This window comes from Marmota marmota, unplaced genomic scaffold (assembly GCF_001458135.2).
Source record: "Marmota marmota marmota unplaced genomic scaffold, marMar, whole genome shotgun sequence".
NCBI classification, from domain to species: domain Eukaryota; kingdom Metazoa; phylum Chordata; class Mammalia; order Rodentia; family Sciuridae; genus Marmota; species Marmota marmota.
The window spans coordinates 38,772,371-38,792,295 of record NW_026000026.1 but is presented as its reverse complement, the minus strand read 5'-3'; the positions used below and the strand labels follow the sequence as shown (position 1 = coordinate 38,792,295).

The 19,925-nt window shown below is 34.6% G+C and overlaps 1 protein-coding gene and 1 pseudogene across 12 annotated transcripts in view; one reads left to right on the top strand and one right to left on the bottom strand.

Annotated features, from left to right (window-relative positions):
* Macrod2 (mono-ADP ribosylhydrolase 2) overlaps window positions 1-19,925 on the bottom strand; it is a 1,954,610-nt gene that overhangs the window by 1,800,740 nt on the left and 133,945 nt on the right. The window contains exon 4 of one of the 12 annotated variants that reach the window (XM_048811899.1): window positions 4,544-4,864. The exons of the other annotated variants lie outside the window; for them this stretch is intronic. Within the exon in view, the coding sequence (XP_048667856.1) occupies window positions 4,827-4,864 (38 nt within the window). The 3' untranslated portion in view covers window positions 4,544-4,826. Of the gene's footprint in view, window positions 1-4,543; window positions 4,865-19,925 lie in introns of those variants that run through there. 12 annotated transcript variants of the gene reach the window in all.
* On the top strand, window positions 13,775-16,221 carry LOC125619150 (annotated as a pseudogene).

Here is a 19,925-nt window from a genome sequence, read left to right as displayed (position 1 = left end):
TTGTACATCTGGCATAACTCAAAACACTGCCTTATTTGTTAAAAAAAAAAAATTAAGGCGAATGAGCCAATTCACAATATCTTGCACTGGTATTTTAATAGGTGAAAACAATGTGGTTATTTTAGTGTTGCATAACAGCAGGGGTCTCCATATGAAGAAACTGAAAAGATTAAGGTAACACTTTCGAAGAAAATTTGGTTTTATAAGTAAATCCTGAAAGATGGAATTAAGAGCTAAAACTGTATTTAAACTATATACAGAATTAATATCTAAAATATTTTATCCACCTTTAGATTACATTTAGGAGTGGTATTTTAAAAAACAATTGATGAAGCAACAATTCCAAATAAATAAGCACTACTTCAAAGTTTTTGTGAAAATAGTTTTATTACACCATAATCAACAGCAAACAACAACATCAATAACAAAAAAAAGATAAACATAGGTGAAAATTCTTCAAACTACCTATGCTTTGTAATGGTTTTAAATCAATAGTATACCTAAAAATCATGTAAAAATATTCTCAAACTGTATTTCCAAAGTTTAGTTCCAGAATTCTGATTATAGGTAGGACCAGAAATGAGAATTTTTAACATATATCACAAATGATTTTGATGCAAGTGGTCTGTGGACCACAATTTAAGAAACATTAACGTGTAGGATAACATTCATATGCTTTAGAATTATAATTAAAAGTCTTTCATAATCTGGTTTTATTCTATCTCTTAATCTACAAACTACACAATTTAGTTGACCATCTTAGCACTGAGTACCAAAGGCTAGATCTGAACCTCCTAAATCCTTCACACTACAATTTGGGTAAGACCAGTTAAAAATCTGTTGATCAAGGGGTCACAACATATGAACAATAGATAAGAGTGTTTGTCTTAATGCTCAAATCAGACTAACCCTAAGTCAAGTGTCCCAACAGGTAAGTAGAACACAAATAAACAAAGAACAGGTAGTACAGAGAGACTACTTGTTAAAGATTAATTAGACTCTACAAAGTTAACTTAATCCACTTAAGGATTTCATCTTATAAAGGAACTTGGAAAAATATAAAGGTAAGCTGTTTTATGCTACATTTAACAAAATTTAGTTATAATTGTAGCTATATTAATTCTTAAAATTATGTCAAAAAATAAACCAGCTATACGTCTTTTGTTGATATTTCTGAAATTACTTCATTTGAATGTAATATAACATCTGTCAATTCATATTTAACACATAGAGATACTAACAAATATCTAACAGAAATATTCAAGAGTTTCATGTGTTTTCCAAAGGGTTTCTCTTAAGTTTGTTATTCCAATCAATCTCTTTTGAGGCATCATCATAGCATTACCCTTGTCATTTTTCCCTGCTTCACTTATATACTATCCAATCTTTTACATGTGATTCAATAAATTCTCCAATATCACTTGCACTAACTTCATTAAATATTTATATTTCTCAAAATTTTCTTATTTATTTATGTATATATTTATTTATTTTCAGTACAGGATTGAACCTAGAACCTTGTGCATGCTAAGCAAGTTACCACTGAGTCACATTCTCAACCCTTTTTATTTTGAGACAGGGCCTCACTAAGTTGCCCAGGCTGGCCTTGAACTCACAATCCTCCCTATGCAAACTCCTAAGTAGCTGGGATTATGGGAATGTGCCACCATGTCCAGCTAATTTTCTAATTTTTATAGTCAATTCACATTGTACTCTTTAAGGTCTGAAATCATCAACTAAAAAGCATGGAGCCATTTGTCACATTTCTTAATTAATAAGAGATATATTGACATGATAGGCAAAGATAGAAGTTGTGTTCATCTGAGTGAAGGCTAATTTTATTTATGTCTACTTTTAACTAGGGAATATTTGCATGGCATGCTTACTTTAGTTCTCCATAGAACAAAGGAAGAAGTGGATTATTAAAATTTTGGTAATATTCCCTATGGAAATCCAAGAAAGTAATCAGCACTAAACACATATGTCAGAAGCAACTAGCAAACTCCATCAGGCTGGGCATCAAAAAGATCAAGGATAGAGTTATCCATGGTGGGGAAGAAAGGCTGGTAAGAGCATAGCACATGGCTCTGTGTTGGGCTGCCAGTGAGACGAGATATTCAGTGGCAAGTCAACAGGCAATTACAAAAAAGTTTTGAAAAATGTGTTTGTGGCTTTGAAACACTAATATTTATACATTATAATCTATGTATGCTAAACAGTTTTATATGCATTTTATCATTTAATCTTCACAAAAACCCTACAAAGTAGGTAATATTATTATCATCATTTACAAGGTAGCAACTGAAGCTTAAATAGACTAGCCCTTTGAGCTAGCAATGAGCCAAGATGGAATTTAAACCCAGTGATTCAGACTTCAAAATTGATCCTCTGAATTAGTCTACTACAGACTTTTGCATTTTATATTGTTCTATTTTTGATTTTCTATTTTTACTATAATAAAGATTAAAGAAATGTATTAACTTTGCTTTAATGACCCATTATCTATCTTTTCATCACCAGAATCTAGCAGTATCTTACATACAGTGGATATTCAATAAATACTGCTTGAATTAAATTGTCTATAATTAAATTAATGTTGCATCTCAGAGCAGATGCACAACAACCAATTTACCATTCCTTTGGGATTGTTTGCCTTTATGATTTCCAAGAATAGAGTGAGGAGAAATGTACCATTTTGTAGTTACATAGCATCTTTCTGAAAACTATGAAGGGAGAGCATTTTAATACCTCAGAATAGATCTGAACATGAAAAACTTTCATAAAAGAAAACAATATTTTTCTAGATTAACATAGCTATTTTAATTGATGGTTTTCTTATGTCTATATAATAAAGCTATGATTTTTAAAAGTATTTATCTTAAAGAAAAGGAGTTGAGACCAGGCACGTTGGTGCACACCTGTAATCCCATGGCTGAGGAGGCTGAGACAGGAGGATCTCAAGTTCAAAGCCAGCCTTAGCAAGGGCGAGGCGCTGAGGAAGTCAGTGAAACCCTGTCTCTAAATAAAATAGAAAATAGGGCTGGGGATGTGGGTCAGTAGTCAAATGTCCCTAAGTTCAATCTCCAGTACCAAAAAGAAAAAAGAAAAGAAAAGAAAAGAAAAGAAAAGAAAAGAAAGAAAGAAAGAAAGAAAGAAAGAAAGAAAGAAAGAAAGAAAGAAAGAAAGAAAGAAAGAAAGAAAAAGAAAAGAAAAAAGATAAGGAAATGAATAGTAGATTTAATCCATGTACTACAATGAATGGAATTCACTCAACAAATCATTCCTGAACATCTATTATGTCTGGAACAGTTCTAAGTACTGTGTATGTATATAAAAGATGCCTACATTTATGAAGCTTATATTCTAATGAGACGCAAGAAAGAGTACACCAGTAAACAAATTAACCACATAGATTAAATTGTAAAACCTTGAAATGTGTGGTATGTAAAAGGAATGGCTATTCTAGCTAGACAAATTAGATAAGAGTGCTCTTTAGTACAAACCAGAAGAAGCCAGTCAATAAAAAGGCATGGAGAAGGGCAGTTCAGGCAAAAGACACTCTAAGAACAGAGTACAAAATCTGTTTAATATAAAGGAATAGAAGAAAATATTCTTTAAAAAAAGCACATTAACTATAAGTGAAAAAGCACTTAATAGTATTAAAATAGTTTTATAAAAAGCACTCATTCTTAATAGTATTTTTAAAACTAACATCTGTGGACCCTTACCTCACACCACATATGAAAATTAATGTAAGATAAATTAAAGATCTAAATGTCAAAGCTAAAACTATAAACTCTAAGAAGAAAACACGATAATAAATCTTCACAATCCTGGAATAAACAATACCTTCTTTGGTGCAACCACTCTGAAAAGCAGAATGGAGATTCCTCAGAAAATTTAGAATGGAACCAAAATTTGATCCAGTTTTCCCACTCCTCAGCAAATATCCAAAAGACGTAATATTAGCATACTATAGTGACACATCCATATCAATGTTTATAGCAACTCAACTCACAATAGCTAAGCTGTGGCACCAATTTAGGTGAACTTCAACAGATGAATGGATAAAGAAATTGTGGTACATATACATGATGGAATATTACTCAGCCATAAAGAAGAATGAAATTTTCTGATATGTGAGTGCTAACTCACAATAGACGGCAGGTAGGGCAGAGATTCACTGCACAGGACAGGGCAGAGTGAGGGAAAGAAGAGGGGATGAGAAAGGGAACTACAGTAGAATGAATCAGACATAACTTTCCTATGTTCATATATGAATACACAACCAGTATAACTTCACATCATGTACAAACATAAGAATGGGAAGTTATACTCCATGGATATATGATGTGTCAAAATACATTCTACTGTCACATATAACTAAAAAGAATTTTAAACTTTTCAAAATTCAAAAAAAAGCAATACCTTCTTATATATGACAGAAAAGGCACAAGCAATCATATTGAAAGAGATAAATTTGACTTTATTAAAACTAAAAACTTCAAATGATGTGATCAAAAATGTGAGAAGACAACATGAAGAATAGGAAAAATATTTGCACATAATATATCAGATAAAAATCTAGTATTCAAAATAAAACAGAAATCAACAAGTCAATTATAAAAAGAACAAATAATCCAGAATAAATCGACAAAGAAACAGACAGTTTTCCAAAGATATACACTGAGTAGGCACATGAAAAGATGCTTGCCATCCTTAGTCATTTCAGAAAATAGAAATAAAAAATACAGTGTGATAACCACTTTTCTAGGAAGGGATCATTTTTTAAAAAAATTGCAAGTATTGAAGAGCTATTGAAATTCTCATCCATGGCTGTCAGGAATGTCAAATGGTATGGCATCTGTGAAAAAACATTTGGAAGTTCATCAAAAAATTGTACACTGAGTTAACATATGACCCATCATTTCTACTCCTAAGTAACCAAGAGAATAAAAAAAATCTATATATAAACTTGCAGGAAAATGTCATGAAAGAATTATTCATAATAGCCCCCAAATAGAAACCAAATGTCTATCAACTGATGAACAGATAAACAAATTGTGATAGCTCCAAACAATGAATCAGTATTTGGCCATCAGAAGGAAAAAAGTACTGATGCAGGCAACAATGTGTATGAATCTATAGCACTATGCTCAATGAAAGAAGCCAGACACAAAGACCACAGATTATACAAGAAAGAAAAATTCCACTTATATGTAATGTTCAGAATAGCAAATCCATAGTGAATTAAAGTACACTAGTGGTTGCTAGGGACTGAAGGAAAAGAAACAGGATGTGACAATGAAGGGGTAAAAGATTTCTACTGGGGTAATAAATGTTCTAGAATTAGTGGTAATAGCTGAACAATTGTGTTAATATACTAAAACCTCTAAAACATTTAAGATATAGATTTTGTTGTATATGAATCATATCTCAATTTTTTAAAAATCTGATGTAAAATAATAAGTACATAGCCAAAAGGGTCCCCCACCATTTTTTTACTCAACTTTGATAAAAACATAGCCATGAAATAACAAAGTAACAAAAATTTACTAATAAAAATCAATTCATTCTATAATTTTTGAAATTACAGAAAGCAAAGAGAAAGATCATTAATCTTTCTCTAAAAATTTTCAGGTAAATACAAGCCAAGATGCAATTAACATGAAACATCTATACTAAATTCGTAATCTATTTAACAATAGATATTTATTTAAAATAATTTTTAAAAATCAAATGCTGCCAGGCACAGTGGTGCATGCCTGTAATCCCAGCGACTCAGGAGGCTGAGGCAGGAGGATTGCAAGTTCAAAGCCATTCTCAGCAACTTGGCGAGGTACTTAACAACTCAGCAAGACCCTGTCTCTAAATAAAATACAAAAAAGGGCTAGGGATATATGGTCCAGTGTTTAAGCACCACTGGGTTCAATCCCCAGTACCAAAAAAAAAAAAAAATCAAACGCTGACCACCTGATTTATGTTGAAATATTTTTCAGTCTCTAATTTCAAGCAATTTATTATTATTACTTTAAGAGAAAGCAGAAATTTAAGAAAATTTGCCTCTGCCTCTGACCTCTATACTAACATAAACCAGTATTATTTCAAACAAAAATAGAGAAATAAGAAGAATAAAGGGAAATAATAAAATATTAATTACCTCAACTTTCACTTTTCTATGGCAGCTTTATTACTTCATAATTATTCTTAGACTAGGGAGGGAAAATATAAAAGCCCTAACAACACCTGAGGCAATTTTACTAAATTGTACACACATAATTTTTAAAAAGAAAACTGCATCAAAAGAATAAAACTAGAAAAAAATCTTAGCAGCTGTACTCCTTATGATATCACTGAATAATATGCCACTTGACTTTATCCAAGTAGCTGGTTTGGGAATAATAGCTCAAAGCTTTCAACACAGAATGGTAAGCAAAAGTAAATCTGGAATGATCAAAAGTATTTACCTAATGAACCAGAAACGTATCTTCCAAAACATGCTCTATGTATTTGTTTCAAGCGGCAAGAATTTGGTTATAATAAATAGGTGAATCTCCACCTTTCTTTTTCCTCACTAGGACTGATCCTTACTTACTTTGTGATACCCAATGACATTACAGCAAATAGACATTTAAAATTTCTAATTTGATTCATGGAGATAGGAAGTAGATTAGTGGTTACTAGAGGCTGGGAAGTGGGTAATGGAGAGTTCTGCTTGGTACATGTAGAATTTCATTTTGGAATGCTGAGCAAGTTGTACAGATAGTGGTAAGAGTTGGACAACAACGTGAGTGAACTTAATTTCACATTTAAATTTACCAAAATTGTAAGTTTAATCTTATGTGTATTTTACCACAACTTTTAAAAAAAATTTTATTTGTTCCTTTTAGTTATAAATGACAGTAGAATGTATTTTTGATATATCATATGTACATGGCTTCCCATTCTTGTGGTTGTACATGATGTGTAGTTACACTGGTCACATATTCATTTATGAACATAGGAAAGTTACGTCCAATTCATTCTACTGTCTTTCCTATCCCCATACCCTCTTCCTTCCCTTCATTCCCTTTTGTCTAGTCCAGCGAACTTCTATTCTTCCCTATCCCCCTACCCCACTTATTGTGTTAGCATCTGCACATCAAAGAGAATATTCAGCGTTTGGTTTTGCGGACTGATTTATTTCTCTTAGCATGATAGTTTTCACTTCCATCCATTTACTGGCAAATGCCATATTTGCATTCTTCTTTATAGCTGAATAACATTCCATTGTGTACATGTACATTTTATTTATTCATTCATCTGTTGAAGGACACAACACAACAATATGATTTGGTAAATTTCATTCCATAGTACCTCCCATTAGACTATCTGTTCTTACTCAAGAATGTTGCCTTTTTTATCTTTGTAATTTTAATATAATCAAATAAACATTTGTTAAATGAAAAATTAATTAACCAATCAATGGCAAAAGGGAGAATGTCCAGAAGCAGGGAAGCAGAATACATTTTTTTTTTCAGTAAACCAGGACCTCTCAGAAGCTAGGCAAGTGCTCTAGCACTGAGTGTTTACCTCCAGAAAAGAAACCAATTAATCATGCTAAGCACAGTAAAGTATAGTTAGTACACAAGAACTTAGATTATACAGCAAACAACATTATGTCTCTTGGCTCCTTTCCGACCAAAGGCAAGCTCTTTATTTCAGTTTCTTAACATGCAAAAGTGTATGATAATAATGATATTAATGCCTAGCATGGTCATTGTCAAGATTATTGTAAAGCCCTTAAAACAGTCACTGACCTGCTGGTGCATGCCAGGCTGAGGCAGGAGGATTACAAGTTTGACACCAGCCTTAGCAACTTAGTGAGACCCTAAACAACACAGTGAGAACCTGTCTCCAAATAAAAAGTAAAAAAAAAAAAAAAAAAAAAAAAANACAATGATTGTTGTGATATTTTATATTTCCCTCATTCCTTATATATTAATTAAAATTACTTATAAAAAAAAGACTGTCCACGATCCTACATTTATTCAATTATTTATGTTGATCAGTATGGATTTTTTAATTTAATTTTTTTATTTATATATGACAGTGGAATGCATTATAATTCTTATTACTCATATAGAGCACAATTTTTCATATTCTTGTTCCAAGAGTTGATACCAGACCCCACGTTGCATATAGTTATTGAATCTCAAGTGTCCTTCAAATTATAATGATTCCACAGTCTTTCTCTTGTCTTTCATGACTCTGTAAATATACAAATTGGTATATTTACACCAATTTGTGTGTTCGTACATGTACTTTGGATAATGATGTCTAACATATTTCACCGTCCTTGCTTATCCCCTGCCTCCTTTCTTTCCTTCCCACCCCCTTCCCTATCTAGAATTCATCTAATCCTCCCATGCTCCTTCTCCCTATCTCACTATGAGTCCGCCTCCTTATATCAGAGAAAACATTTGGCATTTGTTTTTTTGGGATTGGCTAACTTCACTTAGCATTATCTTCTCTAACTCCATCCATTTACCTCCAAATGCCATAATTTTATTCTCTTTTATTGCTAAGTAATTTTCCATTGTGTATATATGCTACATTTTTTATCCATCCATCTTTTCATTATTTTTTATGATAAGTGGTATTTATTGTATATAGATTATTTCTATTTCTTTTTTTAGTTTTAATGATTTTATTTTTTAAATACACAACAGCAGAATGCATTACAATTCTTATTACACATAATAGAGTACAATTTTTTATATCTTTATATATAGAGTATGTTCATGCCAATTCATGCCTTTATACATGTACTTTGTTTTTTTGCATTAAAATTCTTATTACATATGTATACCATAATTTTTCATATCTCTGTATATAAAAATATGTTGAGTCTTCATACATGTACTTTGGATAATGATGTCCATCACATTTCACCATCCTTGCTAATTCCCTGCCCCCTCTCTTTCCCTCCCACCCCCTTCCCTATCTAGAGTTCATCTAATCCTCCCATGCTCCCTCTCCTTACCTCACATTCGCCATTTGTTTTTTTGGGATTGGCTAACTTCACTTAGTATTATCTTCTCCAACGCTATCCATTTACCTGCAAAGGTTATGATTTTATTCTCTTTTATTGATGAGTAAAATTCCATTGTGTACATATGCCCATTTTTTTTATCCATTCATCCACTGAAGGACATCTAGATTGGCTCCACAGTTTAGCTATTGTGAATTGTGCTGCTATAAACATTGATGGGGCTATGTCCCTGTAGTATGCTGTTTTTAAGTCCTTTGGATATAAACTGAGGAGAGGGATAGCAGGGTCAAATGGTGGTTCCATTCCCAGATTTCTAAGGAATCTCCATACTGCTTTCCATATTGGCCGTATCAATTTGAAGTCCCACCAGAACTGTATGAGTGTTCCTTTTTCCCCACATCCTCACCAACAATTATTGTTGTTTGTATGCATAAGAGCTGCCATTCTGACTGGAGTGAGATGATATCTTAGAGTAGTTTTGATTTGCATTTCTCTGATTGCTAGAGATGATGAGTATTTTTTCATATATTTGTTGATTGTATATCCTTTTCTGAAAAGTGTCTGTTCAGGTCCTTGGCCCGTTTTTTGATTGGGTTATTTTTTTTTTGGGGGGGGGGTGCTTAGCTTTTTGAGTTCTTTATATACCCTAGAGATTAGTGTTCTATCTGATGTGTGAGAGGTTAAAATTTGCTCCCAGGATGTAGGCTCTCTTTTCACCTAAAAGATTGTTTCTTTTGCTTAGAAGAAACATTTTAGTTTGATTCCATCCCATTTATTGATTCTTGGTTTTAATTCTTGTACTACAGGAGTCTTATTAAGGAAGTTGGGGCCTAATCCCACATGATAAAGATTAGGGCCTACTTTTTCTATTAGACGCAGAGTCTCTGGTTTAATTCCTAGGTCCTTGATCCATTCTGAGTTAAGTTTTGTGCATGGTGAGAGATAGGGGTTTAATTTCATTTTTTTGCATATGGATTTCCAGTTTTCCCAGCACCATTTGTTGAAGAGGCTATCTTTTCTCCAATCATATTTTTGGCAACCTTATGTAATATAAGATAATTGTAATTTTGTGGGTTAGTCTCTGTATCCTCTATTCTGAACCATTGGTCTACCAGTCTGTTTTGGTGCCAACACCATGCTGTTTCTGTTACTATTGCTCTGTAGTATAGTTTAAGTTCTGGTATAGTGATGCCATCTGCTTAACTCTTCCTGCTAAGGACTGCTTTAGCTATTTGGGTCTCTTATTTTTCCTGATGAATTTCATGATTGCTTTTTCTATTTCTATGAGGAATGACATTGGGATTTTGATCAGAATTGCATTAAATATGTATAGTGCTTTTGGTAGTGTGGACATTTTGATAATATTAATTCTGCCTATCCAAGAGCAAGGAAGATCTTTCTATCTTCTAAGGTTTTCTTTTATTTCTCTCTTTAGGATTCTGTAGTTTTCATTGTATAGATCTTTCACCTCTTTCATTAATTTGATTCCCAATTATCTTATTTTTTTAGGTTATTGTGAATGGGGTAGTTTTTCTCATTTCCTTCTCAGAGGCTTTGTCACTGATATACAGAAATGCCTTTGATTTATGGGTGTTGATTTTATATCCTGCTACTTTGCTGAATTCATTTATTAGTTCTAGAAGTTTTCTGATGGATTTTTTGGGTCTTCTAGGTATAAAATCATATCATTGGCAAATAGTGCTAATTTGAGTTCTTTTCCTATGGGTATCTCTTTAATTTCTTTCATCTGTCTAATTGCTCTGGACAGTGTTTCAAGAACTATGTTGAACAGAAGTGGTGAAAAAGAACATCCCTGTCTTGTTCCAGTTTTTAGAGGAAATGCCTTCAATTTTTCTCCATTTAGAATGATGTTGGTCTGAGGCTTAGTGTAGATAGCCCTTATAATGTTGAGGTATGTTCATGTTATCCCTAGTTTTTCTAGTGTTTTGAACATGAAGGGGTGCTATATTTTGTCAAATGCTTTTTCTGTTTCTATTGAGATAATCTTATCTTTATTATCTATTGAGTTGATTCTTACCTTTATTACATTTATTGATTTCCGTATGTTGAACCAACCTTGTATCCCTGGGATGAATCCCATTTGATCATGGAGCACAATCTTTTTTATATGTTTTTGTATTTGATTTGCCAGAATCTTATTGAGAATTTTTGCATCTATGTTCATTAGAGATATTGGTCTGAAGTTTTCTGTCTTTGATGTATCTTTGCCTGGTTTTGGGATCAGGGTGATATTGGCCTCATAGAATGAGTTTGGAATTACTGCCTCTTTTTTTTATTTCCTGAAATAAATCAAAGAGTATTGGTATTAGTTCTTATTTAAAGGTCTTGTCGGACTTGACTGTGTATCCATCTGCTCTTGGGCTTTTCTTGGTTGGTAAGCTTCTGATGGCTTCTTCTATTTCCTCACTTGGTCTTGCTCTGTTTAAATTGTGTATATCTTCCTGACACAATCTGGGCAAATCGTATGACTTAAGAAATTTGTTGATGCCTTCAATGTCTTCTATTTTATTGGAGTATAAGATTTCAAAATAATTTCTAATTATCCTCTGTATTTCTGTAGTGTCTGTTGTGATATTTCCTTTTTCATCACATATGCTTGTAATTTGAGTTCTCTCTCTCCTTCTCTTCATTAGCGTGGCTAAGGGTCTGTCAATTGGATGGAGTTACCTGTTCTTGGGCACTGCCGATTCTCACAGGCACACGTTGAGTATAAAGTTTTGAACTTTTGTCCTCCAGCACTGTTGGCTCTCATCCTGGCCTCATCCACCAGCCATCCCTCACTGCCTTCAACAGTGGGAATCCCTCTTCACAGGCTTAAAACCTGTGGGTTTGTTGGCGGAGCTCAGATGCTCTTTCTGGAGCTTAGGTGCAGATGTGCTCTCTCTCCTTCACTCTCCACTGCTCTGGACTTGGGGAAGCTCATGACCTGCCTCATGGACTTTCTGACCCTCCACCTCTTTTAGCCATCTCCCCACTACTTTCCTCAAAACAACAATACAAGCAAGAAGTCTCCACAAGGCACAGCCTCCTCTATTCCCATGTTCTCCAAAACCTTGAGGGGACCCTGCCTCATTTCTTCCACTTTTATGGCGGCATTAACCAAAGAGAAGGAGAGGTATGTACTGGATTTCTCTCTTTCCCTCTGAACTTCTTCCTTTTCCCAATCTTTAGACAATGATCTCTACTATCACTGTTTATTATAAAACCTGTCCTTTGAGACTGACTTCTAATACACACAGTCACATTTTTTGAGACTCAAAAACTTCTTCTCAGCCTACTGTCTGCCTTGGAATAAAAGAATACATAACTGACCCAATTTCTCTGCTAGCATATGTCTGTCCAAAGGCCCAGTGTCCCCTGGTTTCTGCCAGAAGAGTCAGGCAATGTCATATGTCAACAGGGACTTTGCAGACATGAAACACATCTATTAATACAAAAATAATACTCAACTACAATGGTAGCAGCAGTATGCACAAAAAAAAATTATTCATTTTTTCAAAGAACCAACTTTTTGTTTTGTCAATTTTTTCACTTGTTTATTTTATTTTGATTTCATTGATTTCAGCTCTAATTTTAATTATTTCTTGCCTTCGACTGCTTTTGCTGCTGATTTGTTCTTCTTTTTCTAGGGCTTTGAGATGTAGTGTGAGATCATTTATTTGTTGACTTTTCCTTCTTTTAAGAAATGAACTCCATGCAATGAATTTTCCTCTTAGTACTGCTTTTATAGTGTCCAAGAGATTTTGATATGTTGTGTCTATGTTTTCATTTACCTCTAAGAATTTTTAATCTTCCCCTTGATGTCTTCTGCAACCCATTGTTTATTTTTGGTAGCATATTGTTTAGTCTCCAGGTGATGGGGAAATTTTTATTTTTTATTTTGTCATTGATTTCCAATTTGATTCCATTATGATCTGATAAACTACACGGTAATATCTCTAGTTTTTTTGTATTTGCTAAGAGTTGCTTTGTGGCATAGTATATGATCTATTTTAGAGAAGGATCCATGTGCTGCTGAGAAGAAAGTGTATTCACTTGATGCAGGTTGAAATATTCTATATATGTCAGTTAAGTCTAAGTTATTGATTGTGTTATTGAGTTCTATAGTTTCTTTATTCAACTTTTGTTTGGAAGATCTATCCAGTGGTGAGAGAGGTGTGTTAAAGTCACCCAAGACCATTGTGTTGTGGTCAATTTGACTCATGAACTAAAGAAGAGTTTGTTTGATAAACATGCTCCATCATTGTTTAGGGCATATATATTTATGATTGTTATGTCTTGTTGATGTATGGTTCCCTTGAGCAGTATGTAATGCCCATTTTTATCCCTTTTGATTAACTTGGCTTGAAGTCTACTTTTTTTGATATGATTATGGAAACCCCTGCTTGCTTCCACAGTCGATGTGAGTGGTATGATTTTTCCCAACATTTCACCTTCAGTCTATGTATGTCTTTTCCTATCAGATGAGTCTCCTGGAGCAAGCAGCATATTGTTGGGTCTTTTTAATCCAATCTGCTAGCCTATGTCTTTTGATTGATGAGTTTAAGCCATTAACATTTAAGGTTACTATTGAGACATGGTTTGTATTTCCAGCCACATTTGTTTATTTTTATTATTTAACTTGACTTGATTTTCCTCTTTGATTAGTTTTCCTTTAGTGTACTACCTTCATCTGCTGATTTTCATTGTTGTTTTTCATTTCCTCTTCATGAAATATTTTGCCAAGGATGTTTTGTACTGCCTTTTTTCCTAGCTATAAATTCTTTTAAATTTTGTTAAAAGTTGCCCTCTACCACTTTTGTTATCGTGGAAGGTTTTGATTTCATCTTCAATTCTAAAGCTTAATGTACTGGATAAAGATTCTTGGTTGGGCTTTCCACAAGTCGTCTCTAGCCTACAGTCCTGCTGTCGGGAGCTTCCCATGCCTACAGATCAGCCAGTCGCACAAACAGGCAGGCACTTGGGGGTCGGGAAGATGGGGGGGAGGGAGGGGGACAGGCAGGGGGAGTCCCAGTTCCAGTTCCGGTTCTTTGTGCAGCTGCAGCAGCAGCTCAGGGAAGATTGTGGCCCAGCGGGTTTCCAGTCTGTGGCTCCGAGCAGCGGAGCCAGAGCCTCCTAAGGGGCGGGTGCAGCGGCTGCTACCGGCCCAGGTGGAACTCCAGGACCTCCTGTGTAAATGGGCCTGGCTCTGGGTCAAGGGCTATACCACTCCCCGATGCCTGGAGCGGCCTATCCGAGACCAGTATGCTGCCAGGCAGCCGAATGACACCTCAGGGACCTTCCATGGGACCTCCTGACTATGGGGGAAACCCTTCTGTCCAACCTGGCCTGGCCCAGTCAGGGATGGACCAGTCCTGCAAGATCCAGCAGATCCAGCAGGTCCAACAGCAGGCGGTCCAAAATCGGTCCAAAATCGAAACCACAATGCAAAGAAAAAGAGATGGCTGACAAAATTCTACCTCAAAGGATTCCTGAACTGGTACCAGAATCCCAGGCCTATATGGATCTTTTGGCTTTTGAAAGGAAATTGGACCAGATATCATGAGAAAATGGCTAGATATCCAGGAGGCCTTGAAACGTCCCATCAAGTCAGCCTTGTCCAAATATGATGCCACAAAACAAAAGAGGAAATTTTCTTCCTTTTTTAAGTCCTTAGTGATTGAACTGGACAAAGACTTGTATGGGCCAGACAACCATCTGGTAGAATGGCACAGGACGGCCACTACCCAGGAGATGGATGGCTTCCAGTTGAAGTGATCAGGAGATGTGAATGGATGGTGTATTGTCCTACTGATGCTGGATTATCGGAAGTGGATGATACCTTGAAGACTCAGATGAATTCTTTCCTGCTGTCCACTGCCAGTCAACAGGAGATTGCTACTCTAGACAACAAGATTCACGAAACAATAGAAACTATCAACCAGCTGAAGACCCAGCAGGAGTTCATGCTGAGCTTTGCCATATATCCTCGGGGTTTCATCAATGATTGGCTTCAGTCCCAGTGCTGGGACCTCAAGACCATGACTGATGTGGTAGGTAACCCAGAGGAGGAACAACGAGCTGAGTTCTATTTCTAACCTTGGGCTCAGGAGGCCGTGTGCCGATACTTTTACTCCAAGGTGCAGCAGAGACAACAAGAATTAGAGCAAGCCCTGGGAATCCGGACTACATAGGGCTTCTCCTATAGCCCTAATTTGGCTGCTCCAGTTATTTGTGCTGTGCTGTGCTGTGCTGCCTGCCTCATAGCACCTGCCTTGGTCTTGCTTGGGGCCTTTCAGGGGATGCTGTTGGTGCAAGGACAACACCAGAATGAAGAGGGTCTCACATTTCTGTCTCACAAGACACCTCTTATCTTCTTCTCCCATCCCATCTCTTCCTACCCCTCAGCTTCCCCTTGCCCCACAAAGTTCCTATGTGCCTCTATCCTCCCCTGATCTACACAGAACCTCTAGATAGTGGTAGAGAGAGAACCTGTAGTGGTAATCAATGCTCTGAATGGACTGGGCCTAAGACCAGATGGTCTTTAATGGGACCAGCTACACTGATCCTCCCCTTCAGAGACCCAGGAGTTGGGAATTGTAGCCCCCTCCTCCAAGACTCAGGCCTTGGGGCGCTCTATAAGGTAGTTTATTTTGGCCCTCCTAATAACAGAATCCAATTTCCTTCCTTCCCTTGTCAGGTTTAGAGCAAACTCTCCCTTCACTTGTTGCCCTCTAGCACTAAAGGAACCCTGGCTCTTGGGCTCGACTGAGCCCCAGGTCAGTCCCCAGTCCTCTACTGTCTCAGTGCTTCTCTGACTCCTTAGTAGGGGTCTTCTTACATCAGTATTGGGATTTGTTCTTGAACTATTGCTCTCTCCTACACACTCCTTATTACAATTTATTACAAGGTTCATTATAGCCTTTCCCTTTTCTTATAATTTCCTTCTCAAACAATGAAAAACCTATTTCTCTACCTAAAATGCATTTACTTATTTATTTAACTTAATATACATAGATGGTAGTCACAGAATTAATAACCCATGCCCCTGTAAAATCATAAACAAGACAACAACATTTCTACATTCAAAGTACTGTTACTTAAGGCTAAAAGTTACCTAAGGCTGTTCTTTGGTTCCCATGCTCTTCAGGATGGTTGTTTAGTCATTTTTAATACAAGTAGGTTCATTTTACCGTATGTATTCATTTGGGGTCCCCTGCCCACAATCCTAATTGGTTTCAATTACTTATTTTATTTGATACATATATCATTACTGATTTTAAGAACTGAAGCTATATATACAGTAAGTGTATAACTTCATTATCATCACCATTGTGTCCTTATTCTCCTTTATTTCCTTCCCATTCCTACTCATTACCTTTGGGTAATTCATTTAATCAGATTTCTGGTACAAATGAGTAGAACACAAATGTACTTCCTTATATCTTCTTTCATATACAGATACTGCCTTCTACTGTTTTGCATTTTGTTATTTTTTATTACTAAAAATAACTTTAAAGATAAGTTCATAGAATTTCATATGTCTTTTTCCTGTTCTTCTATATTATTTTTTGGTATTCTGCCCCTCCATTTGTGAGATTTCTTTATGTATTAGGCATATCAATCACTTGTGGTAGATGTTGTGAACATTTTCTTCCACTTTGTCAAATGTCCTTTGATGTTTGTCATGGTGCTTTTGGCTATAACACTTTTAAAATGTTTTATGTATTCAAATTAATTAATATTTTCAATTATCACTTCTGGAGTTTCAATAAGAATTAGAAAGATTTTACCTACAATAAGGTTAAGAGATAATTCACTTACATTTACTTCTAGTAGCTTGTATGATTTCATTTTTTATACTTAGATGCCTAATCCATTACTTTGGAGTACAATATAAGATATGGTGTAAGATATCTTTTTCTGTAAAGTCATTAAATTTTCCCAGAACCATTTATTTTAAATTCTGCTCTAGCCCAGGCATTTGAGATGCTATATTTATCATATGCTAAATTTCCATATGTACTTGAATTTACTTATGGGCATTTAATCCTATTCCATTGGTCTCTTGGTCTATTCAAGCTTGAACACCACAATGTTTTACTTATAAAGGCTACCTAGCATCCTAGCAGTTTTCTGTGTCTAGTAGGGCTAGTCCTCACTTACAGTTTTCTTTCTTTTTTTCTATGTTTTTTTGACTATTGTTATGTGTTTGCTTTTCTGAATGAAATTCGCCATCAACTCATTTAACTCCATAAATGGGAGATTGGTACTTTTATTGATATTGCATTGTTTGTACATTAATGTACAGTGAACCATTGCTTTTACAATGCTGAGTTTTTATGCAACAACAGGGAAAGTCTTTGCTTGTTAGCTCTACTTGTGTTTCATTAGCATCTAAATTTTTTCATGGTACAGGTTTTGCACATCTCTCACTACAGTTCCTTGTTGCAACTGGAATGGTAATTTTGATGTAAGCCACTAAGGTTAGGAGTGGTTTGTCATAAGCTGACAGATCTAATTACCAAAATCCACTGTCACCTATAGAAAAAATCAAGTTGGAAATATGACTGCATTATCTTGAGAAAAAGGGGATAAATGATGAGTGAGAATTGGTTTAAGTTCCTCAGAAACAAGATAATACTGAAGAGCATAATATTTTTTCTTATATCTATAGAGACTTTTTAAATTAAACAAAAGATATAAAAACATAATGCTTTTAAGGTTTACAATGAAAAAAAAAATGAGTGTTATAGAACACAACACAAATTGCCTGTTAATTTTCATAAGCTGTTTTGTTAAAGGAAAGGGGTAAATATTGAGAAAAGAAACTCAAGATGATAGAATGTTTCTATTAGATATCACATTAGTAACATTAAGAATGAAGAATAGAAAAGCTTTCTATTGTAAGATTACCATATTGTATCAACTCCAGAGAGCATATTCCACTTTACATATCTGTAGAAGTTATCGTGAAAGGTCACCACCTTAACTGCACAAATACATTACTATGTAAAACTAAGTCTCACACATTTAGTTCAAACCCTTTTACCATCTGTTGCATGCGTTTTATGCATTTTAATTATTTGGGAGACTTGCAGAAGATCTACATTTTAAAAAATGCCCTCTGTCACCACAGGCAATCTAACAATTGTATGATTCATAGTAATCTCTCAGATAAACATCTCTAACAAAACCTGGAGAAAAACAGAATTAAGTTTGATTCATTCTGGATTCTAGCAGTGGGAAATCCATGATCAACCTAACCTTACAAATATAGTGAATAACTACTAGTGATATTTACAAGAGACGTGTCTCCAGATTTTTGAAAGATCTTTATATTTGTTTAGAGTTTATTGGAAATAACCTATCAAAAATTAGGACAATAGGACAAAATCCCATTTGTCTGTGAGACAATAAATTGGTAATCTCATCCACTAAATGCACAAACCCTAAAAGGTATCTAACAAATGTCCCAAAGTTATGTAGTTAAGTTTACATACAAAATTCACAAGAGAGGTTTTTTAAGCTGTCACTCAATATCTACTTGCCTAATTTTAGGCAAAATTTAACAAGTTGTTATAGGTTTTCCACCAGATATTTAGAAGAAGGGAAGAAGGACATAGGGAATAAGAAGGTGAGAAGATGGGAGTACTTGATGCACTAATAGCTGAGAATTTTCCATAATTAATAATCAGCATTGAAGTACACATCCAGGAAGCTCAGAGAATACCAAATAGGATATGTACACAAAATCTACCCACAGGAATAACTTGTTCAAACTACAAAAAAATTCCAATAAGCCTAAGAAAAAATACCCTTCTAATAATATAACAAAGAGCAAGAATTACCTTACAGATTTTTCTCCAAAACAATTCAAGTAATAGAATACAGTGAAACATTTTCAATATTGAAAGGCAAAAATCACCAACATAGACTTTCATATGGAACATAATTATCTTTCAAAATCCAAGGAGAAATAAAGGCATTCATAAACAAATAAATGAGGAAATTTGTCAATAATAAACTTTCCTTGCAAGAAATGTTTTTTAAAAAAAGTTTTATAGAAAGAATGATGGTCTGTTAAAAACTTGGCTGTACATAAAGAAAGGAAAGGATTAGAGAAGGACTAAATTAAAATAAACTCAAATATTTTATCTTTCTTATTCTAACAGATAACAGTGTGCTCAAAATAACAGCAACAATGTATGTGGTGTCTGCAACTTCAAAAACAACAATGTTATAAGGTATGAAAGGGAAGAATTCAGAATACCTACACCATTCATAAAACAATATACTGTTATTTGAAAGAATAAGATTAGTAGTAAATGCATATTGCCAAACTCTATGACACCACTAAAAAAAATTTTAAAGAATTATATTTGAAGCTAGTTGTGTAGCTCAGTCATACAGCATGTAGTAATATTCATGAGGTCCTGTGTTCAATCTCCAACAACAACAACAACAAAGTATTAAGTAATATGCTAAAGAGAAAACAAAGTGGAATTATATAAAATACTCAATTAAAATCCGAAAGTGAGTAGAAGGAGAAAAAATAAGAAACATAAGGCTAGGGTTGTGGCTCAGTGGTAGAGTGCTCGCCTAGCATATGTGAGGCCCTGGGTTCGATCCTCAGCACCACATAAAGATCAGTAAATAAAGGCATTGTGTCCTTCTACAACTAAAAAATATTAAAAAAAAAAAGAATCAGACTTGGCTTCCTCATTCCAACAAAACTGTCAATCAAATTTTGAGGAGGAGGACGAGGAGGAGAAACATAGAACAAGGGCAATGAATAGAAAAATCACAACTATTTAATTATATCAAAAACCACTATATATATATATATATATATATATATATATATATATATATATATATAAGTTTACAT